A 12,774-nucleotide genomic window follows, 5' to 3' on the forward strand; every position below is an offset into this window, starting at 1 on the left:
AGATATGTTTTTTTTTTTCTGTTTTTTTTTTCTTCGTATTTTGCCTAAATATAATATTTTTTCATTTGGTACTGCCCTTCAGGAGCTACAGAAGATGTTACATGTTTCCCAGCTGACAAAATAAGTTACATTTAGCCTGATCTTCAAATTCAAAAAGTTTTTTCCCCAGCTCTTAATGCTTTGTGTTTCTTTCAGGAGCATCAGTGAGCGTTTGAACCTTCTGTAATAGTTGCATATGAGTCCCTCAGTTGTCCTCAGTGTGAAAAGATGGATTTAAAATTATACAGTCATATGGAAGGCTTCAAATACACAAAAATGCCAGAAGAATTTGTGGGACCTGAGATATTTTTCTGAAGAACAGCAGGCAGTTTAACTGTTCAAACAAGGGTCAATTATCACTAAACAAAAAATGTATTAAGAATCAAGGGGATGTAAACCTTTGAACCGGGTCATTTTTATAAATTCAACTATTATTTGGTAAACATACTTCATGTGAAATATCTTATTCAGGTCAGTACTAAATAAACAATGCATTTTTATGATTCCTCTTATTTTGGTAAAATAATTAACATTTTTAATGATTATGAAAGGGGGGTGTAAATTTTTTACCTCAGCTGTACATATATGTAGTGGCATTAACCCATCCATACAATTTAGAATATATTGTAATACTGCATAGATAGAAATAGAAAGCAAGCATATTTGATGTTTTATTCAGGATTATATATGTTTTTGTGTTTTATTCATTCTCTAAAACAGCTAAGCTTTGGTGGGATCCCACTGCCAGGAAAACCAGGAACCTTCATTCGGCGTAACTTTCATGGCTGCATGGAGAACCTCTACTACAATGGGGTGAACGTCATCGACCTAGCGAAACGGAGAAAACCTCAGATATACAGTGTGGTGAGCATTTGGTTTATTATGAGACATGGCTTCTGAACTAGTGATCCTCTCACTCAAATGTAATGCTTCAGTTGTTCTGTATGTATTATAACCTGTTCTAACATATTACATCTGCTACTTCAGTATCAGCAGGAAGCACAAACTGTTCTGAGTTTCACACATTAGCTTTTTTCAGCTTCTTTTCTCAGTGATTTCACAAATCATGTTTTTCTGTCACATTTGAGTTCTGTCTTCCTGCTAAAAAGCTGCTTGTTAGAAATGATCACATCACATTCCCGTCTATTTCCCTAAATCAAACTGACAAGACAACCACGACTCAATCACTTCTGATGACTGGTGTTCTGGCTAGCTCTGTAAAATATGAACACATGTTCACAATACACAGCTTAAGGCTGTCAAGTTGGAGAAGGTCTGCTGAGGCCTCAGTTCAGCAGTCTGGTGTCTGTACAGCCCTGTGGCACAGGGATCAATGAGGTGTTCACCTCACACTGCAGTAACCTTTTCACGCCTACGTGAGCTTCTGTCCTGCGGATGTGCTCTCTGTGCTTCTGTTGCTCTCCGTGGAGCTGCGCTGGTGACATTTATCCAGACCGCCTGCTGCCTTTGTGGGTTTAGCCTGTCTGGCTTTCAGCCTCTCCAATTCTCTTGTAACCCTTCAGCTTGTTTCCTCTTTTTTTCCTTTGACATAATCTCTTGTGCTACCAGCGTTCTCGGTTGCATCTCATTTTTCACATTTCAGCAATGACATGGCACTTATTTTTAGTAAGTTTTTCAACTGCAGGTCAACGACTTGAATGCATGTTTTTTCTATGACGAGCATGTGCTAATATCTGTGTTAAAATTCTTTATAATATATTTTTGTGCATAATTACAAAAATTCACATATTTTGACAAAACTTGCTTAGCTGCGTATGACTATATGAATAGTGAAACTGGAGTAAAATAAAGAGTGAAACATAAAATAGGGAATTATATATAATGACATTCAGTGATATTTATGATTGTCATTTGTGAAAAAAATGTAAATACACTACCAATTAATGTGTACACTAACATATTTACTATATTTTAAAGAAATAGTTCACCCAAAAATCAAAATTTTGACATTAATTACTCACACTTTTGTCGTTCCAAACCCCTAAGACCTTTGTTAATCTTCAGAAAGTAAGATATTTCTGATGAAATCCGATAGCTTTCTGACCCTGCACTGACATGTTTAAGGCCCAAAAAGGTAGTAAGGACATTATTAAAATAGTCCATGTGACATCAGTGGTTCAACCATAATGTTATGAAGCTACGAAAATACTTTATATAAAAATAATGACTTTATTCAACAATTTCTTCTCTTCTGTCAGTCTTCGCTGCACGTTCATGAGTGTACCACGATGCATACGTGTGGGTCTGCTGATGCAGGAGTCAGCATCCATCTCTTTTACTTCATCGTCTGTATATTCTGATTCAGTTAAGTAAGGATGGGCAAAAAATTGTAAGTCATTCTCTCAGTTCAAATCTTCAGACATGTTTATGACTGTTTTATGTACAGCGTGTGGATTCTTCTGCTTGTAAACAAGGCACAGCACATTGTTGTGATACTCTTGTGATGTCGCACACCACAGAAGAGAAGAAATTGTTGAACAAAGTTGTTATTTTCATTTCTTTGCGCACAAATAGTTCTAGCAGCTTCATAAAATTACGGTTGAATCACTGATTTCACATGGACTATTTTATAGATGTTTTTACTATCTTTCTGAGCCTCGAACATGTCAGTTGTGTTGTTGTCTGTGCAGGGTTAGAAAGCTTTTGGATTTAATCAAAAATATCTTAATTTGTGTTCTGAAGATGAACAAAGGTCTTACGGTTTTGCAACAACATGAGGGTTAATAATTAATGACAGAATTTTCAGTTTTGGTTGAACTTTCTCTTTAACTGCATGGTTTTGGCCAGTAACATCTGAAATTGGCATAAATTCACTGATTACCTAGTGTGTGATCAGCTACAGTAGATATGCAATTGGGTCATTTGTACCCTGGCTGCACTGCCATTTGGTCATTCCCTGCTTACATGTAAACCAATGATTTGGCATTCTCCCTTCTCTCATAGGGCAACGTGACCTTTTCCTGCTCAGAACCACAGCTGGTGGCCGCCACATTTCAGAGTTCCAGCAGCAGCTTTCTGTCACTGCCAGCACCTGCACCGATCCTGGAGGGCCTTTCGGTGCGCCTGCAGTTTCGCACCTGGAACCCTGATGGCCTGCTTCTGTCCAGTCCACTGATCTCTGGTCAGGAGCCCCGTTACCTGATTTTGCAGATCAGCAGTGGGCGCCTCCATCTCACACACCAGACATCAGCGCTGAAGATGTCAGAAGTGTCAGCTGGTGAGGGAGACCATTATTTTTGCTTTTCTGTAGCTTGACTTTAAATGCCAGTTCTCTTCAAAATACAATTCAGGTAGTTGCATTGGGGTGCTTGTTGTCCAAGACTGGGACGCTTTTCTCAAAACCATTGTTAACCAACTATGGTCCCATCATAAGCAACATAGTTCAGTGATTCAGTTCCCATTGTTCCACTGAACATTTGTAAAGTTGTGTGATTGAAGTATTTCACTCAACCTCTGGTTTCTCGTTAGTATGGCATGTGAACATGTGAGGTTTTAGAGGGGTTTTGGATTCTAAACAAGGTAAAAGCCCCAGCTTGGCCAGATTGGGAGACCAGTTTAAAGGATATGTTTACTTCCAGAGTGGAGATTTTCTGATAATTTACTCCGCCTAATGTCATCCAAGTTGTTTATGTCTTTCTTTCTTCATTTCAACATTCCAGGATTTTTCTCCACATAGTGGACTTCAATGGGGATCAACAAGTTGAAGGTCCAAACTGCAGCTTCAAAGGGTTCTACATGATCCCAGCTGAGAAATAAGGGTCTTTAAAAAAAAATAAAAATGTATATAATTTGTAACTACAAATTTGCACTAGCTTGACTTCACTTATTACTTTTACGTTGGAAAGGTCTTGCCGACCCAGTGTTTATAAAGCAAAAGTGCAAAGAAAGTCAAAAGCCCTTTACAAAAAAGGTAAAACAACGTCGGACGATTTTGAAGTTGGAGGAGAAAACTAAATGGAGTTTTTCGCCCTACCCTACCTTTCTGAACCCAAGTACACAGATGAAGAACTAACCGCAAATGATTAGAAAATGAATGATCGTTTTGCTAGATAAGACCTCCTCGGCTGGGATCATGTAGAGCTCCTCTAAAACCTTTATTTCTTTTCGACTGAAGAAAGAAAGACGTGAACATCTTGGATGACATTGGGGTATCTAAATTATCAGAAAATGGGAAGTGAACAAATCTTTTAAACCAGTTAAGACCAGAAAGGCTTTCACAACTAGACTTTGTTCTTTAAATGCTAGCATGTGCAAACTGAGTAAAAACAGTAGTAGTCGTTGAAAAAACCCAGTCACTTGTGTTGCTAAATCATGTAATTGATATTGCATAGTCTTTTTAACATTCATTCTATAGCTCAACAATAACATGCACCAGGCAAATTGTAATAGGTATAAAGCTTCAGCAAGTGACACGGAAATGCGGCTGTGATCAAATGGTAGAGCTGTCACTTTTATCCAGGCATGACACACTCTAGCCACTGAAATTACTGCTTTGAAGGAGTCTAATTGGAAATGCTGCTCAGTTTCAGCAATTACGTGCGCATAGCGATCAAGGGTATAAATGTCTCTCTTTTTCAATTCAGCCAGCCTGGCAATGGCTTCATATTACTGTGCTTTTTCTCCGCTCCTTTTCTCACCAATGAGATGTGTGAGCAAAACCAAAGCATTTGTATAAAAGTCAGTACTTACAGCTTATCTTGTCCCCCACAAAGGCAATAACGTCATTTTTACTTTTTGTTCGGCATTTTTGGACAAAAGATGAAAGGGAGACATACATGCTGGTTTAAACAAGATTAGTGTCTGACACAGACAGTTGTGTGTTTCAGTCTAGTGAGGAAACCTGATGTTCGACAACAATCGACACGCAGCAGGGGGAAGGAGGGCGCTCTCCATCTGTTGTGTAGGGCCAGTCTGTGTTAGAGCGGCTGTTTTATCTTACCTGAAACCATTTTTTTGGTCTAACTCGCGTCATAGAAGTGTTGGCTGAAATAGAGAGTGTTGTAATTACCGGAATAGAAGAAGTGAAGCGCTTGAGCTCAAACGACAAACAGATGGCTGGCACAGGGGAGACTGTAGACACACAGCGGCCGCACACAGCTTGGGCGCCCTTCACATGTAATGGCCAGAATTAATTAAATCAAACCTCAAAGAGATTTTTTCCTCTGGGGACAGGGGTGGAAGGGGCAGTTTTTTGCCACAAGATTTGTTTTTTGGCACTTTGTATTTTGATATTGTGTTTTCTGTTTCATCATGGCTTAGTTCTGTGACGGTGACAGTTGATGGATCACATTCTGACTGTTGTCTTGGATGACTTTCCAGTCACGATATGGTTTATATATGACCATATAGTGCTGTATATTGCACTAAAAGGTGTTAAATGTTCATATGGTCAATGTGTTTATTAAAACAGTAGGTGATGTTTTTGATTGACAGGTCAGAGGGTGAATGATGGTTTGTGGCATTCAGTGAGTGTCAGCGCTAGAGGTCTGCAGATCATCATGACCCTGGACAGTGAGCCTGCATCCACCATCCAGCTGAAGAGCTACCTGGAACCAAAAGACAAACACTATTTTGGAGGTAAAATAGTGAACAAATATTTCCAGAAAGAGCTAAAAAATAATTTTGCTTTCCATTTGGAGTCAGTTTAGCCATTTGGATTCGAAACTATTGAAAAGTATGCAACTCTGTTGTTCAGTTGCCACTATTTATGACAAAAATATGAAAGATTGCAGTTAATATAAGAGTTAATAAAAAATAAAATAAATAATATAAATCTGTGTGTAAAAGCCAGTGTCATTTTAGTACGTATATACCATTATAGAATTTATTAATATTTTAAATTGGCTTTTTGAATTTTTATACTTTGTTTTCATTTAAATATTGGTTAATTTATTTGTAATTTTGTTATGTTTTTGTCTTTTTTTTCTTAATTTTTTTTAACTTATTTTATTTCAGTTAGTTGCCAAGGCAGTATTTTCAATTATTTATTTTTATTTAATTAATTTTATTTAAAAAAAAAATTAAATCTATAATAGTTTTAGTTAACAATAATACTGGTAAGAGCTCATAATGATCTCTGCTACATAAATATGATTTTTTTTAAATGTATGTAATGTACAGTCAAACCAAAATGTGTTCACACACGTTGAACATTTCTCACATTATCACAGTTTATTCGCTATAGTTTAGAAAATGGTAATAAAATATTACAAGAATTTTAAACTGTGTAAGAATAAAGTCATCTTGATTATTTTGACTGAAAGGTATTTAATGGATTACAGTCAACCAAAAATTCAGACAACTCTTACTATGACAATATTTAAAGAAATATCAATATGTTGTTGACCAGTTACCAAGCAATGATATATTTTGTTTAGTCTGTGGTGCAAAAAGGTCACATTAGCAATTAAAGAAAAAAAAAACACTTAACCAAAACATGCTGAGGTCAAAGTAAATCATTTTTGTGCCATTTTTTTCATCAATTTTACTTGTAGTCCACTGTAAGACTTTTTGGCTATAATATGTCACAGATTACTTTATTTTGCAATCCTCACTCACATAAATGAACTATAGCGTCCTGTACACACTAGTAAAAAATATAAAAAATTATATCTGGTGTCTGAATAATGTTTGGTTGACATTAAATAAAATATATAAAAATCTATAGTTGCAATGCCGATAATGGTATTTTTAAAAATATATAGTATTTAGTTTAGGTTGATTGACAGTTCAATGTCAGTGTAGCCATAGAATATAATGATGTGTGAAGGCCTTCAAAATAAAATTGGGTAGACATAACTTTTTTTAAGTGTATTGTTTTTGTAACATCGTTACCTGCAGTCAAGTGTATTTTCATCAATTCTTTCAGGATGTCCTGCATCCCAGAACGACTCCAGCTGCTTGAATCCCACAATGGCCTTTCAAGGCTGTGTCCGGCTTATCCTTGTCAACAACCAACCTGTTGATCTCCTGTCAGTCCAGCAAGGCCATCTAGGAAGCTACAATCAGCTACAGTTTGACTTATGTGGCATTCGTGACAGGTGCGATTTCCTTCACTGAGTTGAACATATGCCTGATCCATATTTCTGTTGCTGCTTTACATTTGTCAACCACAGAAATATGCACTGGATTTTATTTTATTCATGACACCTTGGAAACTTGAACATGTCAGAGCTGTTCTTTGTCATTACCCATACCGAAATGTAATATATGTGCTTATATGAAATACCCATGTATTAAATACATGTCTTGTATATGCCATATCCATATATGATTCCTATTAGAAAATGGAACAATTTCATATATTGACATATAAGTCTACCCCATACAAAAATATATGTTTATGTATGTATAATACATGTATTGCCATATATGGAATGTATATAATTATTTATATATGTGAGATATATGAATTTTTTTATTATGTTATATACAAATTAGACATATATGAAACCATATATTTCATGCATATTTAATATTTTAATATGTGATTTTTGATCTTTAAATACAGGACACATGTGAGACTACACTCTACAAAGTTGCAGTGCATTGCACATTTCACACCTTGAGCCTTAAATTTTAAATGGCACAGTAAGCTACACAAAGAAACATCTTTATTTAAACAGAAATTATTTAACTAGGAAAAAAAAACGGTTGCTGACATGCACAATCAAACAGAAAAAAAGAAACAATTACATATAACTGATCAAAACACTGAACAGGCATAAGAAACAAAACATCAATTGTAGTGGTCCAGCTAAAGGTCTACAGGTTTGTATTCCCACAGCTTGGTTAGTTTTTGGTTTATTGCCATCCCCAGAAGGCCCCAGGTGAAGAAATGTCTGGATTCCAGCATCTATATAAAAAAAAAAAAAAAAAAAAAAAAGATAAAAGTTAGATTTTGATAAGATAATTACAATAAATTTTCTGAAACATATACTTAAGACTTGCAATCCAACATTGTACCAAAGTGATAAACTACTATAAGATGACAAATATACTGAATATTAAACAGTTGGTAAAGTTAAAGATTCTTTTAAAACTGCAGAATACTAATTATGTATATATGTTTGTAAGTTGTATTTGTAAAATATTCCCAGATACCACAAGGACATGGCAGAACAACAGAGCACAGCCTGCATGGCCATTCAAATAATATGTCTCTATATACATGAAGAACTAAAATATAGTAACCCAAATGCTCAATGACAGAGTTCACAGCTAAGGTTACAATTTAATTTGCTATTTAGCATCAATTAAATAAAGTGTTGACATTCATAATACCTAATATGTGCATCATTTTGGCCTGGAGAAAACAGGGGTGGAACTATTACATGGATTTTTGAATGACAATTTTGATTAAATCCCCTAAAATAAGGTCCGCCGTTCACACAAACTCATAATCCTTTCACATTTTATTCTATGACATAAAAAAACACCAGTTAAACCCCACTTTTGATTCGTATTTTAATTTTTAAACTCTTATGTTTCTTAAAAAAGATGTTTGCTAACATGCTGCTAAATGGCACTACAGGGCCTGTCGGAGGCATTAAATGTCATCACGCCAAACAGTTTATCAATTTACTGTGTTTTGCATTGTAGTGTAATTTATAATGCAATTAATTGTAGAATAATCAATTAATGGTTTCCCGCACCACATTTACTGCCTTTGTCACAGTGAAAGTGAAACTTTAATAATCTATAGTGCTTAAAGCCACGTTTATGATAAATGTTTACGGCCATATGAAGCTGTTAGAAAGCAGATAGATTGAGGATTTTCTAGAAGCAAGGATAAAATAATATTTTGTGTACCCACCCTAACAACATGATAGCTAAAATGTGGTACTTCATTCACTAAAATAAGTTTAATCTTACCATATCCAAAACCTCTACAGTTATTTAATAGATTAAATGTACTAGAATTTTATAAAATAGTACACGGAGACACATATTTTGTTGATTTGATTTGTCTACAAATTTAACCTTTTCTGTGTACGCTCCATCATTCACATCACTGCCATCCACATCTGCAGGTTCGGCCTCCATTTCTGTTTTCTGAGAATTTCGGGACTCATTACCTTTTCATGGGACACAAACGAGAATAGCACAATTATCAGCAAAGATATGAACAAAATTTACTACGATAGATTAACCATATTTTTAAAACCCCATAAATCACATCCTTTAGTGTACTGTTACCTTTATGCAATGTACACAACATGCATGTTCTTATGCACCCACTCTAGGCATGTCACTGACATGTCAATGCACTTGGTGCAATATAACCAAGTACTGTAATTTACTATATGAATTCAAGGTGCTTTTATTTAAATAATTCCATTTTTTGCAGTTTTATAGTTCTAGTCTAGACTACATCTCAGAGATAAACATAATTTTCCTCTGTTATTTTTGTCAGACAGCTTTAAATAATTTCCAAATGTGGCATTGCTTATCCAGTGAAAGCAATGAGCTCACAGTATCTCCATACAGATTGTTCATTAACCTACCCAGTAGCTAAAATTAACTTTAATGCAAGCAAATTGCTAAACACATCAATGCAGCTGTAATCATAACATCACATAAAACAATGACAGGGAATATTTAAAAAAACTTATCTGATCTATATAGAGACAGAGGCTCTTGCAGACCAAAACAATCATATAACACTTAGTTTCTATGAAATATTATCGTAGGAATAAAGCGTTGAGTAAATTAGCATAAATTACCTGCACCGCTGCCACATTCAAAGGCGTTTCATCCTTTCCACTCAGTGCTGTCGGTCTGTCTTCGTGCCCGTCTATAAAATCATTGTCGTTTATTATGTGAATGTATTGGCCCATTTGTTATCCTTCCACTTGCTAAGAAAAACATCTTACCGCAGATGACTTGTATCATTGCCCAGCCATTGCTCAGACTCTGCCGTTAGCGCGGGTGAGTTTGAATTTTGGCGCATGCGCAGTAGCGGAATTGTGACATACGCACTCAATCGCTCATGAAATGCGTTTTTTTTTAATGAAATGCGTTTTAGTTCATTGATGATGACAGCACATGTGGACAAACAGTTACATGAAGTGTTTTCCCCTCAATAACTCCATAATACATTCGTTTTACTACAAGTAACTAGTACATTGGCATTTTTTGAACAGGTTATATATTCATCTGTACTTTTTCCCCAGAAAACTGAATTGAAACAATAAAGTTAAGCAAAAAAATATTTTGTTATGTGATTTACAATAAGCAGTATCTTTTAGGCATAAATGGTTAATAAACTTGCATAAATTCAATACATACATAGGTACTTTTGATATATATTGTTAACATATATGGTCTTATCATATAATACAATATACAATTTTAATATATATTGTAAACATATATGGTCATGACATGCAATACCATATAAAAGTTGACCATATATATACCTTCAATATATGTTTATATACAAATTGTACTATGGGAAATTCATATATGTTATAAACATATATCTACATATATCCAAAAGATGTATATGTGATAATAATATATTGCCCTATATTTAACATATATGAGAGTAGCACTTCTGATATAGGGACATATATGTCATATATTACATTTCGGTATGGGTAAGGCCCCAGGTCGTGCTGGTTGAGCTGAACTATCGGCAGAGCCCTAATTAGAACTGGAGGAAGTTCATTTGTACTTTCATTTAGGTTTGCGGCCAACTAACAAGCTCAGTGCTGTGTTTTGCACTTCTTCTCATTACCGCACACTAGAATCAGAGTCCTTATCGACCCAGAACTGCATGACCCTTACTGTCCCCCAGGTCTGCAGGGGTCTTGCTTAAAGGGAGAGATTTCTGCTCTTGTCTCCTTATTAACTTTTTGTTGAGTAAACAAGATACATGCCAAAAATAGAAGGTATCTTCAGTTATTAGTGTTATAAGTGATGCAGTCTTTATACGTAATCAGATTACTTTTTTTAAGTAGCTAGAAAATATCTGAGTTTTTTTAAGTAAATATCTGAGTTACTTTTTCGGATAAGAAATGCCAGTTACTTTGTTTTTCCCAGTTATTGACTGGCAGCTCTTCTGTCCCCATGTTGAGAGAAATTGGGAGTAAGTGCAGAGGCATTGTGTGTGCCGTAAACAAGATGCTTACTGTAGTTCCAGACTAAATGTCAACATGAATTTACTCATCTCACTTGCACAAAAACAGATTCAGTATTCCTAACAGTAAAAAGCAAACCTGCATCAATTAAAGGATTTGTTCACTTCCAGAATAAAAATTTGCTGATAATTTACTCATCCAAGATGTTCATGTCTTTCTGTCTTCTGTCAAAAAGAAATGAAGGTTTTTGAGGAAAACATTCCAGGATTTTTCTGCATATAGCGGACTTCAATGGCAGCCAGCGGGTTGAAATTGCAGCACTAATGCAAGACAAGCATTTGTGGTTAAAAACGTCTCAGGTTACGTAGGTAACCCTAGTTCCCTGAGGACAGGGAACGAGACGCTGCGTCCTGGTTCAGGACACTATGGGAACTGCCTTCGGCATGACCGGTTCTGAAACAAGGTATAGAACAACGACAGTGAACTTGACACTGGCCGGCGCCAGCCTATGACATCATCAACAGGCGCCTGCTAGTATAAAAGCAGGTGCCTGAGAGCACAACACCATCTTTTTGTCGGACGGAGGTCTGTGCAGGGCCCGAGGCATGGCCCCGAGACGCAGCGTCTCGTTCCCTGTCCTCAGGGAACTAGGGTTACCTACGTAACCTGAGACGTTCCCTTCCGGAGGGAACTCTACGCTGCGTCCTGGTTCAGGACACTATGGGAACACTTATACCAACGCCGCCATGCCGAGGGATAGGTGATCAAACTGACTGAATGAGGAGTCAAGAAGGAAATCACCCCTGCATCAGCGAGAGTCGCTGGGGCCCAGTGACCTGCCACGGCTAGCCCGGCTACCTGTGCACACAACTCTCCAGAGTGGAGGCCTAGAGGAAGCCTACTACACTTAGCTCTCTAAGTGAAGGAGCTCATAAACGCCCTGACCATAAGGGGCGGAGTTTAGGGAATGGAGGTCTCGGCAGGGCGAACGCCTGCTCTAGGGACCTGACAACATTCAGTGCTACAGGTATAGAAGGGGAAGCGGAGCTTCTGGAGAATGGAGGCTTCATAAAAGACTCTCTAAAAGAGAGGAAGCCTGACAACATTCAATCCACTAGCTCCTAGGAGTGGAGGTCTCAAAATAACCCTCCAGTGAGGGGAGACCTGGCTACACTCACGCTTGAAAGTACTGAACGCGGAGCTTCTGGAGAACGGAGGCTTCATAAAAGACTCTCTAAAAAGAGAGGAAACCTGACAACATTCCATCCACTAGCTCTTAGGAGTGGAGGTCTCAAACAGCCCTTCAGTGAGGGGATACCTGGCTACACTCACGCCCAGAAGTACGGGAAGCGGAGCTTCTGGAGAATGGAGGCTTCACAGAAGACTCTCCAAAAAGGAGAGGGAACCTGACCACATTCAATCCTCTAGCTCTTTAGGAGTGGAGGTCTCAAATAACCCTGCCGTGAGGGGAGACCTGGCTACACTCACGCCTAGAAGTACTGGAAGCGGAGCTTCTGGAGAATGGAGGCTTCATAAAAGACTCTCTGAAAAGAGAGGAAACCTGACAACATTCCATCCACTAGCTCTTAGGAGTGGAGGTCTCAAATAGCCCTGCAGTGAGGGGAGACCT

General features: G+C 37.1%; 1 protein-coding gene and 1 long non-coding RNA gene across 2 annotated transcripts in view; one reads left to right on the forward strand and one right to left on the reverse strand.

Moving 5' to 3' along the window:
• LOC141340129 (contactin-associated protein-like 5) overlaps positions 1 to 7,119 on the forward strand; it is a 46,841-nt gene extending 39,722 nt beyond the window's left edge. Inside the window, exons 8-11 of the mRNA XM_073845058.1 lie at positions 760 to 900; positions 3,004 to 3,277; positions 5,494 to 5,637; positions 6,929 to 7,119. Coding sequence (XP_073701159.1) covers positions 760 to 900; positions 3,004 to 3,277; positions 5,494 to 5,637; positions 6,929 to 7,119 — 750 coding nt within the window. The remainder of the gene's footprint in view (positions 1 to 759; positions 901 to 3,003; positions 3,278 to 5,493; positions 5,638 to 6,928) is intronic.
• A 118-nt stretch (positions 7,120 to 7,237) lies between these two features.
• LOC141340903 (uncharacterized) lies at positions 7,238 to 9,957 on the reverse strand. Its single transcript, XR_012356600.1, has 3 exons — positions 9,786 to 9,957; positions 9,043 to 9,137; positions 7,238 to 7,915 (listed from the first exon to the last, which is right to left on the reverse strand). It is a non-coding gene; the product is annotated as an uncharacterized lncRNA (long non-coding RNA).
• Between the last annotated feature and the right edge of the window lie 2,817 nt (positions 9,958 to 12,774).

Source organism: Garra rufa, chromosome 8, assembly GCF_049309525.1.
Source record: "Garra rufa chromosome 8, GarRuf1.0, whole genome shotgun sequence".
In the NCBI taxonomy this organism is placed as follows: domain Eukaryota; kingdom Metazoa; phylum Chordata; class Actinopteri; order Cypriniformes; family Cyprinidae; genus Garra; species Garra rufa.